The sequence below is a fragment of the Bos grunniens genome, chromosome 24 (assembly GCF_055505025.1).
Source record: "Bos grunniens cultivar Pamir isolate PY7600 chromosome 24, Bosgru_T2T1.0, whole genome shotgun sequence".
Taxonomy (NCBI): domain Eukaryota; kingdom Metazoa; phylum Chordata; class Mammalia; order Artiodactyla; family Bovidae; genus Bos; species Bos grunniens.
This window is the reverse complement of record NC_141188.1, coordinates 41,679,591-41,696,868: the sequence shown is the minus strand read 5'-3', so window position 1 is coordinate 41,696,868 and position 17,278 is coordinate 41,679,591. Positions and strand designations below refer to the sequence as shown.

General features: G+C 46.1%; 1 protein-coding gene and 1 long non-coding RNA gene across 3 annotated transcripts in view; one reads left to right on the top strand and one right to left on the bottom strand.

Annotated features, from left to right (window-relative positions):
• Nucleotides 1–3,741: 3,741 nt before the first annotated feature.
• LOC147346123 (uncharacterized) lies at nt 3,742–14,429 on the bottom strand. Its single transcript, XR_015153469.1, has 2 exons — nt 13,581–14,429; nt 3,742–4,149 (listed from the first exon to the last, which is right to left on the bottom strand). It is a non-coding gene; the product is annotated as an uncharacterized LOC147346123 (long non-coding RNA).
• LAMA1 (laminin subunit alpha 1) overlaps nt 12,926–17,278 on the top strand; it is a 125,340-nt gene continuing 120,987 nt past the window's right edge. The window contains exon 1 of one of the 2 annotated variants that reach the window (XM_086372352.1): nt 12,926–13,226. In XM_086372352.1, the coding sequence (XP_086228478.1) occupies nt 12,926–13,226 (301 nt within the window). The remainder of the gene's footprint in view (nt 13,227–17,278) is intronic. The other variant, XM_086372354.1, reaches the window with a different exon arrangement.

The window sequence follows — 17,278 nt, the reverse complement described above, 5'->3', positions numbered from 1 at the left end:
CCCCCACGCTGCTGTGATAAAAGGCTTCTCTGTTCACAGCCTCCTCCGTCTACCCCACTACCTTTCAGAGAGTGACGCTGGCTGTGCCTTGATCTTGCTTCCCTCCGCCACACCTGACCTTACCACCCAGCTCTGTCTCTCCTGTTCCCCATTTCATTCTACACGCTCAACTGAGGTCCCTATACCATCCGTGCACCACACCAGAGTTCTTGTTATATGTCTCATGTCATAGGAGAATCCACCAGAATGTCTCTGTGGTTGTCATTAGCAACTTTTCTCCAGTTATTTCTGGTTCTCCTGCACTTACAGGCACAGGGTAAGACTCCACTGAGGCTGATACGACCTGGTGACCTAAGCGCTGGCCTGTGACTTAGCTCTTTGGCAGCCTCTGTGATTGTGGAAGCAGGTGTCGAAATGAGGCCTCCATCAGCTTGGACCCCTAAGTTACAAGAGGGAACAGCCCACTGCCAGCCCACCATCATCAGTCAGGAAAGATACCTTGGTCATTTTCTCCTCTGAGGTTCAGGAGTTGTTGTATTGTTACTACCATACAACCTGGCGTATCCTGACGATATGGCTTTCCCTGTGTTTGTCAATTTTTCTGTTTCACAGTATTGCATAAACTTTTCACATCCTGTATTTTCCTGGAGCATTCAAGACATGGTTTGTATTCTTTTTTTCCCCATTTTTTTGCTTTATTATCCATCACTATTCTTACTGACTTGGAGAGGGTGATGGCACCCCACTCCAGTACTCTTGCCTGGAAAATCCCATGGATGGAGGAGCCTGGTAGGCTGCAGTCCATGGGGTCGCGAAGAGTCGGACACGACTGAGCGACTTCACTTCCACTTTTCACTTTCGTGCATTGGAGAAGGAAATGGCAACCCACTCCAGTATTCTTTTATTTTGTTTTTTTTTTATTTTATTTTTTTAAATTTTATTTTATTTTTAAACTTTACAATATTGTATTAGTTTTGCCAAATATTGAAATGGATCCGCCACAGGTATACATGTGTTCCCCATCCTGAACCCTCCTCCCTCCTCCCTCCCCATACCATCCCTCTGGGTCGTCCTACTCCAGTATTCTTGCCTGGAGAATCCCAGGGACGGAAGAGCCTGATGGGCTGCCATCTATGGGGTCGCACAGAGTGGAACACGACTGAAGCGACTTAGCAGCAGCAGCAGCATTCTTACTGACTACAGCAGCCAAGTCTGAGAACTTTAGCATCCTTGACTCCCAGTTTCGCCCTCACTTTTAGAACTCTTTTCTTTGTGTTAATCAGCATGCAACAGGCTCATGTCCTGGAATTCATTATTCCAAGAAATATACACTGGGACTGAAATTACACAATCAAACCTATCTTCTACGTTCCAAACTCCCGACCCCTCTGCCTAGATCCATATGGGTTAAGCCGCCCAGGCATTTTGTGCCTGTTTCCTCACTGGAAGATAAGCTAAGAGCCGTGCCCAACGGGGCTGTTGTGGGGATTGAATGAGATCATGCACAAAAGCCCTTGGGTCAGCGGCTGGCCCTCTGCGGACTCAGTAATGCCGTCGGCTCTAATCATGGTTGTCACTACTATGCGTTGTCGGCTGCTGCTCTCTGCCGCATGTTAGATTCGCTCTTTACCCCTGTTACTTTGGGTATGCTGTCCTCATTCTAATTTTATTTATTCTAAGTGTGTTAATTTCTAAGTCATCGTATCTATTAACATCCTAGGACCGTACTGATCTCCTGTGGGTTAGCTTCATGCATCTTGACCACGGCTCCCCCAAAACCTCTATTTCCTTACCCTGCAGTTGATGTCAGGCTTGAGAACATCCCCAGCAAAGACCAACAGGGAAAGGGCCCCACTGAGCTGACCAAACCACAGAATTGTCTGGAGGAAAAATACATGGTTGAGCCATTATGTTGAGGGGTGATTTGTGGCCATAGCAAAAACAAACTGATATACATTTTAAAGACTGAAGGCAGGAGAAGGGGACGACAGAGGATGAGATGGTTGGATGGCATTATGACTCAATGGACATGAGTTTGAGAGAACTCTGCGAGATGGTGAAGGACAGGGAAGCCTGACATATCACAGAGTCGGACACGACTTAAAGACTGAACAACAGCACGCATTTTAGCTGTGTGACTTGGAGCAAGTTGGCTAACCTCTCTGAGCCTCGTATTGTTTTACACTTGAACTGGACATAATACTGACTTTGCACAGGAGGGTTAAGCAGCAGGCACCGTAAACGTTCAGTAAAGTGGGTGTCACTCACCTTCCCTACAGCTCCCTCTCTCACACAGAGAGAATGGAACTCTGTCTCAAATTTCCAGCTGTGTTTCTAACATCTCCCTCAGACTATCTCGTAACATCACAAGTACAACAAACAACTGGACTTGTGACTTCCTCTCCCAGTGGCTCACCTTCCATCTACACAATTTTTTTTCGCATTTTCAGAAAGAAAAATTTAAATCTCCAATTTCCTTGCTCATCTGTATCCAATTAGTTACTCAGTCATGTTCCTTCTTTTGAAATCTCGTTTCATCCTCTTTCTTCTGCAATCCCACTGCCCTCCTCTCTGCTCTATCCTCCCCACCTCGCCCCCCATCTTCCCCCCAACCCAGTCACTTGTCTTCCATTTCTCTTGATTCCATTCTTTCTGTTTACTGCCAGAAGATAGATTTTCCTAAGTAAGACTTCACTCTTGTTTCTCTGATTAAGAATCTATAATTCCTTCTCATCACTTCTGCTTCAAGATCAAATTCCTCACCTGGGTTTCTTCCTACACACTGTGGACTCAATGCAGCAACCAAACTGACTTCCCACTTCTCTCCAAGTGTTCTGAGCTAGCATCTCAGGCACAGATTGGGAGGCAAAGATTAAAACGCTGATGCTCTATTTGAGAGGTGAAATCCATGGCAACAGAGAAGAGGAGAATGCAGAGAGAAGGGGGAGATGTGACATAGAAGAGTAAGGCATGAAATGCTGATTCTGCTCTGGATGAACCAGAGGAGCTCACGGGGGTCAGGTGGGGGGCTTGGAAGGCATCTGAATGCCAGGCTTATCCGAGCAGAGAAGAGGACTCCGGGGCCTCCTGCAGGGGCTGGTGGAGAGAAGCAGGAGGAATTCTCCGTCTTGCTCATTTGTCTTCTATTTCTCATCAGTCAAAACTCCTAAGAAAAAGGTCCGTGCCTCTTCCACCATGACCCTGGGCACAGGATGTAAGCTCAGTTCATGATTGGTTCCCCAGGTTTTGGAAGATGAGCTGGTGAAACAAAGATGGAGCGAGCAGCTGAAGGTCAGACGCCTCTTGTGCTGCAGTTGGTGTCAGCTGTTCTGTTCAGGTCGGTGGTCTTGACCTTGGGCCTGTGGCCAAGCATCTGGAGTTCTCTAGGTTCCCACGCATCCTCCAAGCCTTGTCCTCCAGGTTCCTATGGATTCTGTGACCCCCACTCTTCCCACCCCACAAATATCTGCCCAAGTACCTTGCCTTCTTTAAGGTGGCCAGAGTCAGCTTGCATTGCTTGTAACTGAGAGCTCTTTTAGCCCTAGTAGCTCACATTGCCTTTTGCCACCTGGGGATGTTTAGAAAACTTTGAGGTGGTTTATATGACATGTCAGAATAATGCAAGAACTGCACCAGCATTATTACATAGTGTTGAATGCATCAACATCATTGTCATTTTCAACAAGTATTTGTTTAATTTCAGACACTATGGCAAGTGTTAAGAGAAAATAAAACAAGAGGGGCAAGAATTCATTGTTTAATGTGAAAAATAAGTTAATAAAATTCACAGATCCGTTAAAATGGAGATTGCATTACAAAGTACGTTGGTGGCACAAAGGAGCAATCAGTCTGCAAGCACTGAAGCAATCACAGAAGGCTACCTGCGGGAGGGGATGTTTGAGTTGGGTCTTGAAGGATGGCTAGGAGTTCAACGAGAGGAAAAAGGCAGAGATGATGGGCATCCTAGCCAGAGGGAAATGCAGCTGAGCCCTGAAAAGATGGGATCAGTCAGTGGGATGTGAACAGTTTCCAGCAGGTCCTGAGATTGCTGGGCAATTCTGAAGGTCAACTTTAATGACTGTGGGCATGGGTTGAAGAGATCCTGGTCGGTGTAGTTCTCCAGTCTTGTTCAGCGGCCATGATGCAGTCCTAGAACAGAAATTGAAGCATAACACCTGTGAACACAGATGTAATGTCTCCTTTCAAGATTCTTTAACACCTGGTAGCTGTTATTACTATTGCTGTCATTATAGGTAGTAATTATGTCTGGTGGTCTATATTGATTTCCAGATTTTACAGAGAAGAAACACTGAGGCTCAGAGAAGGTAAGTAATCTGTCCCAGAGTCAAATAGCTCATGTTGTCCAGAAACACAATTCTAATTAGTATACGGCATTGAATTAACTACTACAGTGACCAGAATTAACTACTTCCTGAATTCTATAAAGGATCTTTTAATGGAAGGATAATATCTGTTTCACCACAAATCCTATTTCTTAGTATCGGCATCTTCCTAAATGTGAAGATCGTCTCTGCTGCCAGATCACTGCAAGGTGTCTTAAGTCATTTGACTATCCACTGGCTTCCTGATGAAAGGTATGTAGGGGTTGTGACAAAATGAGCAAAGATGAGGATCTGGGGGTAAACAAGGAGAAAAGAAAGGCTTTGGGAATGGAAAGTGCAGAATATTCAAGAATATCTGCCTCCACATGGGGTGAACAGGAGGAGAACTTAATAAAAACAGAAGGAAGCAACATAACGGTGATGGTTTATAAGCATCTTCTCCCAAACTAGGGCAGATGAAAATGACACATGACAAGTATCTTCATAAACAATGTTTCCTGATGAAAATTATTACATAGAGGATGGATAAACAAAATCTTACTGTACAGGACAGGGAACAATACTCAACATCCTGTGATAAGACATAAGGGAAAAGAATATGAAAAAGAATATATCTACATGTATAACCGAGTCACTGTGCTATATAGCAGAAATTAACACAACATTGTAAACCAACTATACTGCAATAAAATACATTTTACAAGAAACGGACATCTATTTCCTAATTTTCAGATAATTTGTGTCCAGCTTTACCAAGTCACGTGTGCTGCTAACCTTGATTTCCAAATCTAACTTTCCTGTTGGAGGTTTTGTTGTTACAAATATCCAGCAGGCAAAGACACCCCGCGGAGTCTGGGGGACAAATGTTGTTTACATGTCCTTGTGAACAGCTGTCTCCCAGACACCCCCCACACCAATTTGGCTTCCTCTTCCTCTGTGAGGGAAAAAAGATACTTGCAAAGTTCTCTAATGACCAATGCTCTGCCAAATTTTTTGAAAAACAGACTCTCTTTGGGTTTTGCTGTACTGGTCACTATTTTCCATTAATGTCTTTCTACTACTTGGCTTTTAGGAAGATATTTTCTTCTAGCTTGCCTTTCCCCTTGGAGTCATCTCTGTGTCTTCCATGTAAATAAGAAGATAAATAATGGTTTATCTCTTCACGTGTGTCCAACGGCCTTTTATAAACCTGTGCTGACAAACTGGCCCATCTTCATGACAACAGCTGCACAACATTGCTTCCTAATCTTCTGATGATGGTGGTTAACACAGTAATTGAAGAAAATAATTATTGGATACTTACTTGATACTGGGCACTCTGCTAAGAACCTTGCTTCTCATCTTTTGATGTAGGTCTTCCACATGTCCCCATTTTACAGATGAGGAGACAAAGGTCAAGAAACTTAACTAATGTCCCAAAGCTCACTCAGTCAAGTAAATGTGGGAACTGGAATTTGTTCCTGTATTTTTATTTTTAACCATGATTTTTTGTGTATGAGATTGCTGTGAAAAGTCTATTTAAATGTATTTTTTAAGTCATGCTTTGAAAACTCAGATTTGCAAATTTAAAACACTGTGTTTTAAGAAACTGTTAAAGCACTGACCTTCTCCCGAAGTTTGCCCAAACTCGTGTCCATTGATCCAGTGATGCTATCGAACCATCTCATCCTCTGTTGTCCCCGTCTCCTTTTGCCTTCAATCTTTCCCAGCATCAGGGTCTTTTCTAGTGAGTCAGCCCTTCGCATCAGGTGGCCAAAGATTTGGAGCCTCTAGAAAGTATTCCAGCCTCTCAAAGCCTCTCGAATTCCTGGACTCATGGTCCCATTCCCCTGTCTTTCAAAGTCATCTTTGGCAGAGTGGGTTTCTGTCACACTGAATTTCTCTGACTCCCTTGTCCCCGCTATTTCACTCACAAGGACTTCTGGGACTACTCTGGGCTCAGCCAGAAAAATTGATAAAAATCGCCTCATCTCAAGATCCTTATTTATACAGAGAAATGCATGGATCCTAAATCTGCATAACAGAATGAATTTTGGTAGAGGTTTGTAGCCATAAAACCAACATGCCAATCAGGATACAGAACATTTCTATGACCACAGACTCCTTTTTTGTCTTTTTCCAGTCAATCTTTACTCTCTCCATAGGCAACCATTGTTTTCCTTTGATTAGTTTTGTCTGTTGATAAATGTCACAGAAATTGACTCTTTTGTGTCTGGCTTCTTTCACTTAGTATCAGTTCAGTTCAGTCGCTCAGTCGTGTCCGACTCTTTGTGACCCCATGAACCGCAGCAGGGCCAGGCCTCCCTGTCCATCACCAACTCCCGGAGTCCACCTAAACCCATGTCCATTGAGTCGGTGATGCCATCCAACCATCTCATCCTCTGTTGTCCCCTTCTCCTCCTCCCTTCAATCTTTCCCAGCATCAGGGTCTTTTTAAATGAATCAGCTCTTTGTATCAGGTGGCCAAAGTATTGGAGTTTCAGCTTTAGCATCAGTCCTACCAATGAACACCCAGGACTAATCTCCTTTAGAATGGACTGGTTGGATCTCCTTGCAGTCCAAGGGACTCTCAAGAGTCTTCTCCAACACCACAATTCAAAAGCATCAATTCTTCAGCATTCAGCCTTCTTTCTAGTCCAACTCTCACATCCATACATGACTACTGGAAAAACCATAGCCTTGACTAGATAGACCTTTGTTGACAAAGTAATATCTCTGCTTTTTAATATGCTGTCTAGGTTGGTAATAACTTTCCTCCCAAGGAGTAAGCATCTTTTAATTTCATGGCTGCAATCACCATCTGCAGTGATTTTGGAGCCCAGAAAAATAAAGTCTGACACTGTTTCCACTGTTTCCCCAGCTATTTGCCATGAAATGATGGGACTGGATGCCATGATCTTATGTTTTCTGAATGTTGAGCTTTAAGCCAACTTTTTCACTCTCCTCTTTCACTTTCATCAAGAGGCTTTTGAGTTCCTCTTCACTTTCTGCCATAAGGCTGGTGTCATCTGCATATTTGAGGTTATTGATATTTCTCCCGGCAATCTTGATTCCAGCCTGTGCTTCTTCCAGCCTAGCATTTCTCATGATGTACTCTGCATATAAGTTAAATAAGCAGGGTGACAATATATAGCCTTGACGTACTCCTTTTCCTATTTGGAACCAGTCTGTTGTTCCATGTCCGGTTCTAACTGTTGCTTCCTGACCTGCATACATGTTTCTCAAGAGGCAGATCAGGTGGTCTGGTATTCCCATCTCTATCAGAATTTTCCACAGTTTGTTGTGATCCACACAAAGGCTTTGGCATAGTCAATAAAGCAGAAATAGATGTTTTTCTGGAACTCTCTTGCTTTTTCGATGATCCAGCGGATGTTGGCAGTTTGGTCTCTGGTTCTTCTGCCTTTTCTAAAACCAGCTTGAACATTTTTCAAATTCTTTCATGCTGCGTGAGTCAGTGGTTCATTCTGTCTTATTGCCAAGTTATTCCATTGCAAACATTCCATCCAACATTTTATTTTAATTTTTTAAAAGTCTTTATTGAATTGTTAAAATGTTGCTTCTGTTCTATGTTTTGGTATTTTGGCCAAGAGACCTGTGGGATCTTAACTTCCTGACCAGGGATCGAACTTGTACCCCCCGCATTGGTAGGTGAAGCCTTAATCACTGGTCTGCCAGGGAAGTCCCAAAATATTTGATATTTTAGAATCCATTCTTCTGGTGATGGACACGTGGCTTGGTTCCAGTTTGGGGCTATGAATGAATAAATAAAGTTATTGTAAAAATCCTCACTTAATCACATCTGAGACTTTTCATGCACAACGTACTCCCAGGACCCAGCCATCAGGACAGGCACATCTCTATTGTTGTTCAGTGGCTCACTTGTATCTGACACTGGGACCCTAAGGACTGCAGCACACCAGGATTCCCTGTCATTCACCATCTCCTAGAGCTTGCTCAGACTCATGTCCATTGAGTTGGTGACGCCATCCAACCATCTCATCCTCTGTTGCCCCCTTCTTTTCCTGCCCTCAATCTTTTCCATCATCAGGGTCTTTTCCAATGAGTTGGCTCTTTGCATCAGGTGGCAAAGTATTGGAGCTTCAGCTTCAGCATCAGTCCTTCCAATGAATGTTCAGGGTTGTTTTCCTTTAGGATTGACTGATTTGATCTCTTTGCAGTCCAAGGGACTCTCAAGAGACTTCTCCAACATCTCTGGGGTGACACTATTCTGCCTCCATCCCTAATCTGCCTACTCTGTCTACTGGACCATCCACCCCTCACTCTTACCGAAGGCTTAGTCTCTAAATCACCTTATTTCTGCCATGGGACTTGAAGCAGCTTAGTTTATACTCAGCCTCTTTAGCTTTGTCCTGGCCCAGACTCTGAAACCCTAACCCAATTTTAGTGACCAACCTCTTACCTCTTTCCTAGAATCACATCCCCCACTTTATACCCCAGCTTGATGCCTGGATCCCGGTATGATGTTTCTGTGTCCTAGTCTCTGCCTGGGATCTCAATCCCTTTAGAACTAAAGGACAGCCTTGCTTACCCCAACCTCCCAGAGAAACGGTCCTAGCCCATGTTCTGGGCATCACTGGCTGGGTTCCTGCCACGTGGCTGTCTGTCCTTGCAGGAAAACATCTGCCAGGCTACGCTTCCTCTTCTTGTCTGTGATCATACTTCTCTGAGACTGGCTCCTGCAGCATGCCCAGCCATGACTAGACCCAGGTCATCTTCTCCCTAGGAACCATCCAGTCTAGTCCAGGGTGTCTCCAATGTTGTTGCATGTTGGGCTCACCTGGAGAGCCTTAGTCCAGACTCCTCCCCGTACCAACTGAATCTGAATCTTGGGGGATAGAAACAAACATTAGTATCTTTTCAAACTTCTCCATCGATTCCAATGTGCAGGCAAGATCAAGGACAAGCAAGCCAGGAACTTCTGTTCAAGGTGCACTCTGCCTACCAGCAAGCAGCATGAGCGTCACCTAGGAGTTTGTTAGAGGTACAGAAATTCAGCCTCCAACTGCAGCCCTACTACACTGGAATCAGCATTTTAACATGATCCCCCAAGCAGTTTTGAAAGCTCTGATGTGGCCCATCCCTCTCTGCCTGAACTCTTGTTTCTGAAAATGTTCATAATCAAGCTGGGTTTTTTCTTCTTTTAATTGAAAAATATAGTTGTAGTATAGAAAAATTGAAATAATAATTCATCTTTATTGAGCATTTACCATAAGCTAGGTAGAGTGCTGGTAACTGACAGACATTGGCTCATTGAATCCTTATGAATAAGTTTCTCAGCAAAACCTTCCCAAACTGCCAGATCAAGGCTTGGTCTCGAATTCCTTATCTCAGTGACCCTTTAATAAACTTATTAAATTTATGATTTTAGCTTACATTTTTCCCTGCCTTAACTGCCAGACAATGTTCCACAGAGATGAGAACTTGTCTTGTTTAAAGGTGAAGCCATAGAACCTGGTACCTAACAGGGACTAAAAAAATACGTGTTGAATGCATGAAGTTGGAACTATTATTATTCCTGCATTACGGATGAGGAAACTTGCCCAAGATATCATTTCTAGAAAGTGAGGGGGAAGAATGGGAGCCGTCTCTGAGGCTGGCCCAAGTTCTTTATCATGCAAACAATATCCACCCCCCACCCACCCCTTGCACTCTTATCAGCTGAACACAACTATTTTCTTCTGCATCCTGCCTTCTAGTATCTTGTTTATACATGTGCTTATTTTATATAATTACAACCAGGACTCCCATATTAACTGGAATTTTGCTTTTATTACTTTCAGTGTATTTTGGTAACTTTTAAGTCTCATACTTTAAAAATGGGTACCTAACAGTTTTTCATGTGATTTACTATAAATTATTAACCAGTTAACTCTTGCTTAGCGTTTAGGCATTTTCGTTGCTCATTTATTTACAGGTGACATTGGAGGCAGCATCTTTGTGTGCCTTGCTGAGCTGAATTTCTGCTTTCTCACAAACCATGAACATTCTTACATCATTTTCACCTTGAACAGGCCACCCTTGACCTTCCATGGTGCTGTAGCTAATTTAGATATTTCCAAGTCTGCTGAGCTCTTGATGAAAGTGGCTAAAGAGGCTAAAGAGCCTTTTGATGAAAGTGAAAGAGGAGAGTGAAAAAGTTGGCTTAAAACTCAACATTCAGAAAACTAAGATCATGGCATCTGGTCCCAATCACTTCATGGCAAATAGATGGGCAAACAGTGGAAACAGTGACAGACTTTGCTTTTTTGGGCTCCAAGAGCAGTGCAGATGGTGACTATAGCCATGAAATTAAAAGATGCTTGCTCCTTGGAAGAAAAGCTACAACCAACTTAGACAGCATATTAAAAAGCAGAGACATTGCTTTGACAACAAAGGTCTGTCTAGTCAAGGCTATAGTTTTTCCAGTAGTCATGTATGGATGTGAAAGTTGAACTATAAAGAAAGCTGAGCACCTAAGAATTGATGCTTTTGAACTGTGGTGTTAGAGAAGACTCTTGAGAGTCCCTTGGACAGCAAGGAGATCAAACCAGTCCATCCTAAAGGAAATCAGTCCTGAATATTCATTGGAAGGACTGATGCTAAAGCTGAAACTCCAATACTTTGGCCAGTCAACGAGAAGAACTGACTAACTAGAAAAGACGCTGATGCTGGCAAAGATTGAAGGCAGGAAGAGAAGGGGACGATGGAGGATGAGATGGTTGGATAGCATCACCAACTCAACGGACATGGGTTTGGGTGGACTCTGGGAGCTGGTGATGGACAGGGAAGCCTGGTGTGCTGCAGTCCATGGTGTCACAAAGAGTCGGACTCGACTGAGCAACTGAACCGAACTGAAGCTTGCTGAAGAATGGGAAACTGGTAGTGAAGGGGAATTGTGACATTTTTTCTATTCAGACTTACCCAAGCTTGTTCATTACAGTGGCTTCTGAAATTCTTCTTTCACTGAAATCTTTTTGCTTAATTTTGAGCAGGGACAAATTGAGCCAACTTGGTGACTTTGGATACTTCCTATCCACTCCTCAAATGTGCTGACCCTTTGTTTCTCTAAATCAGGAGCCCGAGTTCCCTGTCTGCAGTTCAAAGATAGGGTCTGAAGTCCAGACGGAACTTCTAGGTACCCAGGATATGGGGGTACAGATGTGATTCTGCTGTTGTCTTTCAGTTCATCCTCCAGGGTCTCAGTGCAGCAGTCAGAGAACTCTGGACCAGAAATCAACTCTGAGGGCTGGCTCTACACCAGACGTTTGCTGACTTTGAGACCTTAACCTCCTGAAACTAACTGCTGCCTTTCAGAATTGGGAAGATCACACCAGCTAATCAGCATGGATGCTCTTAAGACTCAAAAAGATGTATCTGCCCATGTATAATGTGCATGCAAAGGTATTTTGGTGCAGAAATACTTATAATTCTATCTTTTAATATTAAATGCTTAATACTTGATCACTTGCTAAACACTGAACTTAATCACTGATTCGTTACTTAAATACTTAATAGTTTACTACTTCAATGCTTTAATAGTTAAGAATCTCTGTGTTTTAAATTTAGTCTTGAGTTGACTACCTTCTCATCCAACTATATTGCATCCTTTATAAAGGGCCAAATTCTACTCTCTTGCTCTGTATTTCTATGTTTAAAAGTAATAATAATTGCTAATATTATAATGATATTTTATTTATTAAACGTTGAAGGAATTGTCTTGAGAAAAACTAGAATTGGTAAGGTTGTCACATTGATTGACACAACTGAAATATAACTATCTCCCTATCAGGCAAAAAAATAAAAAAGACATTTATGAGAGCGTGGGCCTTAATAAGTCACTTACTTTATCTCGCCTGTTTATATTGTGAGAAAGTAAGATCTACAAAGTATTGAATACTTTCAATAGAAAAAAAAATCAGAGGAAATTAAAAATTCTTTAACAGGGACCAGATGTATTTTTTAAAAAAGAACAAAGCAGTTGAGATATCCTATTAAGACTGAACTCCCTTCTCCCCGCTCCCCCATAAGATCTTCTCAAATGCGAATGATAATAATTAAATCCAAGCGACCTTTCTTGTTTTAGACAAAGTGGGAAGCGAATTACTACTCCTTTTTAGAAAAGGCTTCACAAAACCCTCTGCCAACAGCAGAGGGGGTAAGCTGGTAGCTACGAGCCCCAGTCCCTTCCTGGGAGGCCCAGGCCACCCCTTGGGGGCCAGAGATGCGGGTCGGTGAGCCAGGGGTCCCATCCTGGGGGCGAGCCCGACCCCCCGCCCCGCGTGCGGCGGTCTCCGTGGCGGCTGCTCGGGGGTCCCGGCTTCGGGGTCGGCCGTACGGCCCCCGCGGGGCGGTGAGGGTCAGCAGGGTGAATACTTTCTCGGAATCTACCGCCCAGGCCGGCAGATCTGCCCCCACCCCCGCTCCTCCTCCAGTCACTTTCTCCGTCTGCCCCCCCCAACTCGGAGCTCGCGGCGGCGGGGCGACCCTCACCCCGGAGTTGGGGATGGCTCAGGCTGTTCCCCCTCGTGCGAGAGAGGGGACCTATGTGAGGGGGCGGGTAGGCCTTTAGGGAGAGAGAGTCTATGTGGGGAGGGGTCTCGGGGGGAGGGGTCCCGGATCTGGGGAGGTCTCCGCTGGGAGGGGTCTCCGGGGAGGGGGGAGGGTCTCCCGCGCGGGCTGAGGGCGGTGGGCGGGGCCGGGCGCCGCGGAGGTCGGCGGGGGTGTGTCCGAGGGGCCGGCGGGCAGCGCAGTCTCGCCCTCGGCTGAGTCTCCGCGCGCGGTCGCGGCTTTCACCCGAGCGCGGCGGCGAGATGCGTGACGGCGGCGCGGGGCTGGCGCTCCTGGCCTCGCTGCTCTGGGTCTCCGCCCAGGGCCAGCAGAGAGGTGAGCCCGGGTCGCGTCTGGGTCCCCAGGCGGCGGGGGGCTGCGGGACAAAGCCCCACGCCTGGCCGCGCCAAGGTCGGTGCGCGCATACCGCCTTCACCCCCGGCCGGGGATCCGACACATGGGTCTCCCGCGCGGCCCCTGGAAAGGTCGCCGGGCAGGCGGGAGAGGGGTGGGGGCGCACTCCAGACGGAATCGGCCCCCTCCTCGGCGCCTCGGGCTCTGAGTCCCCGGGTCTGCCTTGGCGACCCGGGGGCCCCAGTAGAGAGCCGCGCGGGCCTGGCTGTCGGTCCGGGCCGCGGCGGGCAGGCGGGCGGGGAATGAATGGGAAAGGCGTCCGCGGAGCACGCTTACCGTCAGGCGGCAGAAAGCCGGTGGTCCGAGACCCGGCAAAATCGCGGGGGGGGGCGGGGGCGGGGAGGGTCCCCGGGCCACTCACGGAGGGTGGGCGCGCGGGAAGCGCACGGGGAGGTGCAGGCTTGGGGACCCGCCGCGGGCGCCTACCAGCCACGCTGGGTGCAGGCCCCGAGGTGGCCGAACCGGCTGTTCCGCGCCCAGAGTAGACCGCGGTCACTTAGAGGTGAGGGAGCGCGGGCTCGGATGCCTGGCAACCTCGCGGGGCAGGGTTGGCCAAGAACAGAGATCCGCGGCCAACTTTCAAAGCGTCTGTCACTGCCCGGGAGGACGAGAAGCCCTCCTCCCCTTTCTGCGGACACTCGTGCCCCGCTTTCCCCAGAGACTAATCCTTCAGGGCGCCGCTTGTTGGCTAGGAGGTCACGAATATTTCTTGAAAACGTCTATGCATGCAACCCGTGACCCCCGGCACACTCCCAAAGATACACGTGTTATTCAAAACGCAGGAAGGAACAGGTCAAAAGTAGGGAGGCGGAGCGCACAGCACCCGCGTGGGAAAGATGCGTGTTTGGCCTCGTGCCTAGCTGTGCTCTCTGCAGCCAGGGGACTGTCCCTTTCCCGGGCGCATTCGCGGGGGACGCGCTGGACCGGAGCGGGCGACCGGGCTTTGAATGGCTGCGCGTCCTCTCCGCGCGCGGCCGGGCAGGGATGCAGGGAATTTGCATAGTTAGCCTGCAAAGAAAGGGGCCGGCCTTGCGGGAGAGCGGGCTGCGACTCTGCAAGCTGAACGCCTTTCTCTCGCATTGCTGACAGTGAAAAGCCTGGTTTCCCACAGGCTGGAGGGAGAGCAGCTGGACTCAGCTTTATTGTTCTAAGAATTGAAAGTCCTGGTCTAGGGAGATGCCCGGAATGTTTTCCGCGCCCCTCCGGGCGCAGCACTTGGCCTTGGCGGCTGTGAATGGTGTTTGGAGAAAGTGGGACCCCGTGGGGCTTTCCTGCTTTAAGATGCTACGGAAAACCACCCACAGCGGGAGGGCCTTTGAATCTGTCACACTGCCTTCCAGATTTGCAACCCCCACCCCATCAACCATCACCCTCTTTACAGGCGCCTTTGAGGGAGTTTGACTTTTTAAAATACAGTTTGGGGGTCCCATATATATAGCATGAATGACCAGTGAAATAGTATCATTAGCTCCTAATACAATAATAAAATAATTCTGACTAGCATCATCAGTGAGATAGTTATCTGGTACTCATATATATATATATATATATATATATATATATATATATATATTTAGAACAATCATCCAATAGCTTTTAGGTTATTAGGAATTCTTTTTTTTTTTAAGATTTTTTTTCACGTGGACGATTTTTAAAGTCTTTTTTTGAATTTGTTACAACATTGCTTATGTTTTATGTTTTGGTTTTTTGGCCAAGAGGCATGTGGGATCTTAATTCCCCAACCAGGGTTGGAACCCGAAGCCCGTGCATTGGAAGGCCAAGTCTTAACCACTAGACCACCAGGGAAGTCCCTTATTAAGAATCCTTTATTATTTCATAGCTTCTCTGGAGGCTCAGTGGTAAAGAATCCCCTGGCAATGCAGGAGACAGAGAGTTCTATCCCTGGGTTGGGAAAATCCCCTGGAGGAGGGAATGGAAAACCACTCCAGTATTCTTGCCTGGGAAATTCCATGGACAGAGGTGCTGGCAGGCTACCCTCCATGGGGGTCCAAAGAGTTGGACGCGACTGAGTGCTCAGGCACACACTGAACTACTGTACATCTCATGATATGTGACCCAATAACCTGTGTAAAGTGAGCTATTCCTAGAAGTGCAAAATACTAGGTGGTACCTTTCTAACAATAATGTTAAGTCCACAGCTGGCAATTACATGGAATTACAGTTGCTTCACAGGTTAGTTCATCAAATCTTGTTTTGAACTGTTTTTCTTTTCTAAGTAAAAGTAGACAATTCCAAGGCTAAAGGAAAAACTCTCTTCTATGACTAGAGGAAATTTACTTCATTCTCATAAAGGATGTAGTATTCAAATTGAGCATATATGTGCCTGCCCAGCAAAGTGTGCACCCGAATGGCTTTTAAAGGTGCATTTTTCTTCCCCAAGAACTAAGAATTCCCCAAGTATTCCCCAAGTAAGGGCCAAGAAAAAAAAACTGTAACTATATTCCCCAAGTAAGGGCCAAGAAAAAAAAACTAATTTTAGCAGTTGGAAACATGGTTTGTGTAATGAAAACATCAATGCCCACCTCCTACGTATCCCAGACTTTGGCCCGTTCCTTTTTTCTCTTCCACTTTTCCAGACGTTAAATATAGAGCAGACATCTGTAGTTAATATAGCATGATGGAGAATTCAAATGCAACAAGGATAGGAAATAAACACAGGCTGTTCCTTGGTGCTTTGCGCCACTCTTAGAATCACCAGTATTGTGACATGTTTACATGACCACTTATTTCAAGGTAATCATCTTTGAGACACAATTCTACAATTTTAGAATACCTCTTTCATAAAGTTCTGTAAGTACTCATTATCATCTACAGTAAGTTTTATGGGGGGAATAACAAGATAATGCCTTTAAGCTTTACACGTTTTACTCTTTGGCTTTATAAGCTGTGGGAACTTGGGCAGGTTACTTAACCTCCCTGTGCTTCGGTTTCGCCATCTGTAAATGGGCGTGGTCATGGTGCCTCCTTGGAAAGCCTGTTCATGATGGAATGAAAAGTGCTTAAAACAATGCCTGACCCTGGGGGTAGCCCTCAATAAACACCATCTAAGCATCATTATTACTATTTTGGACATGACTACATGCAAATATAGACTATCACTTCTCCGCTATAGTCTCAAATTTAGAGTCTGGTTTTGGAGTCAACTTGAATTCAAACACCAGCCCTGTTGCTTTGATGAGCTGTGAGGTTGATTAAGTTTCTCGGCATCTCTGGATGTCAGTCTTCCTGATTTGTGAGATGGAGAGCACTGATGTGATGCAGTAACACAAGAATGTTGGCCCAGCGTTGGGTATGTCGGTAGCACGGGCATGTGGTCCATTGTGACGGTCTATCTGTGGCACCTGCACTGCATCCTCCCCAGCCTGGATCCACCTTCACTTGGGCGTTAAGACCTATTGACTTCTTGAAAACCTGTGTAATCCATCTCCGTTATTTTGTCTCCACTGCTGACAAGGCTCAGGAACTGTTTGTCTTTCCCATGAAATGTTGTGATGGTTCCCCCACTGGCTCTCCCTCCTCCCCTGCTCTCCCTCCTCAGCACCATCACCATCATGATTTTTCTAGAAACACCACCCTATGGGGCTAGGACTAACGCCTCCCAAACTCCTCATAATGCACACACAAAAAATGACATTGGAGCATCCGATGGGACCAGAGGAGGAGTCTGGGATCCACTGGCTCAGAGCTCAGGGGCGTTACCTGGGACCTCCGTGCCCCTGTTCATAGTGACATGGGATGTTCAGTGCTGGACAGGCCTCCCATTTGGGGCCTAAGCCCTGCAGAAACCTTCCTGAGCCCGTCATTGCTGAAGTATTTATGACATGCCCTTCCCTGGACTGCCGGTGCTCTGGCCACTCATTGCTATTGTTGTCCTTATCTTGGTGGCTAAGCCAGTGGCTGGCTGATCGGTCTCACCCCCTGACCTGAACTTCCTGAGGGCGGGGTCTGTTTTA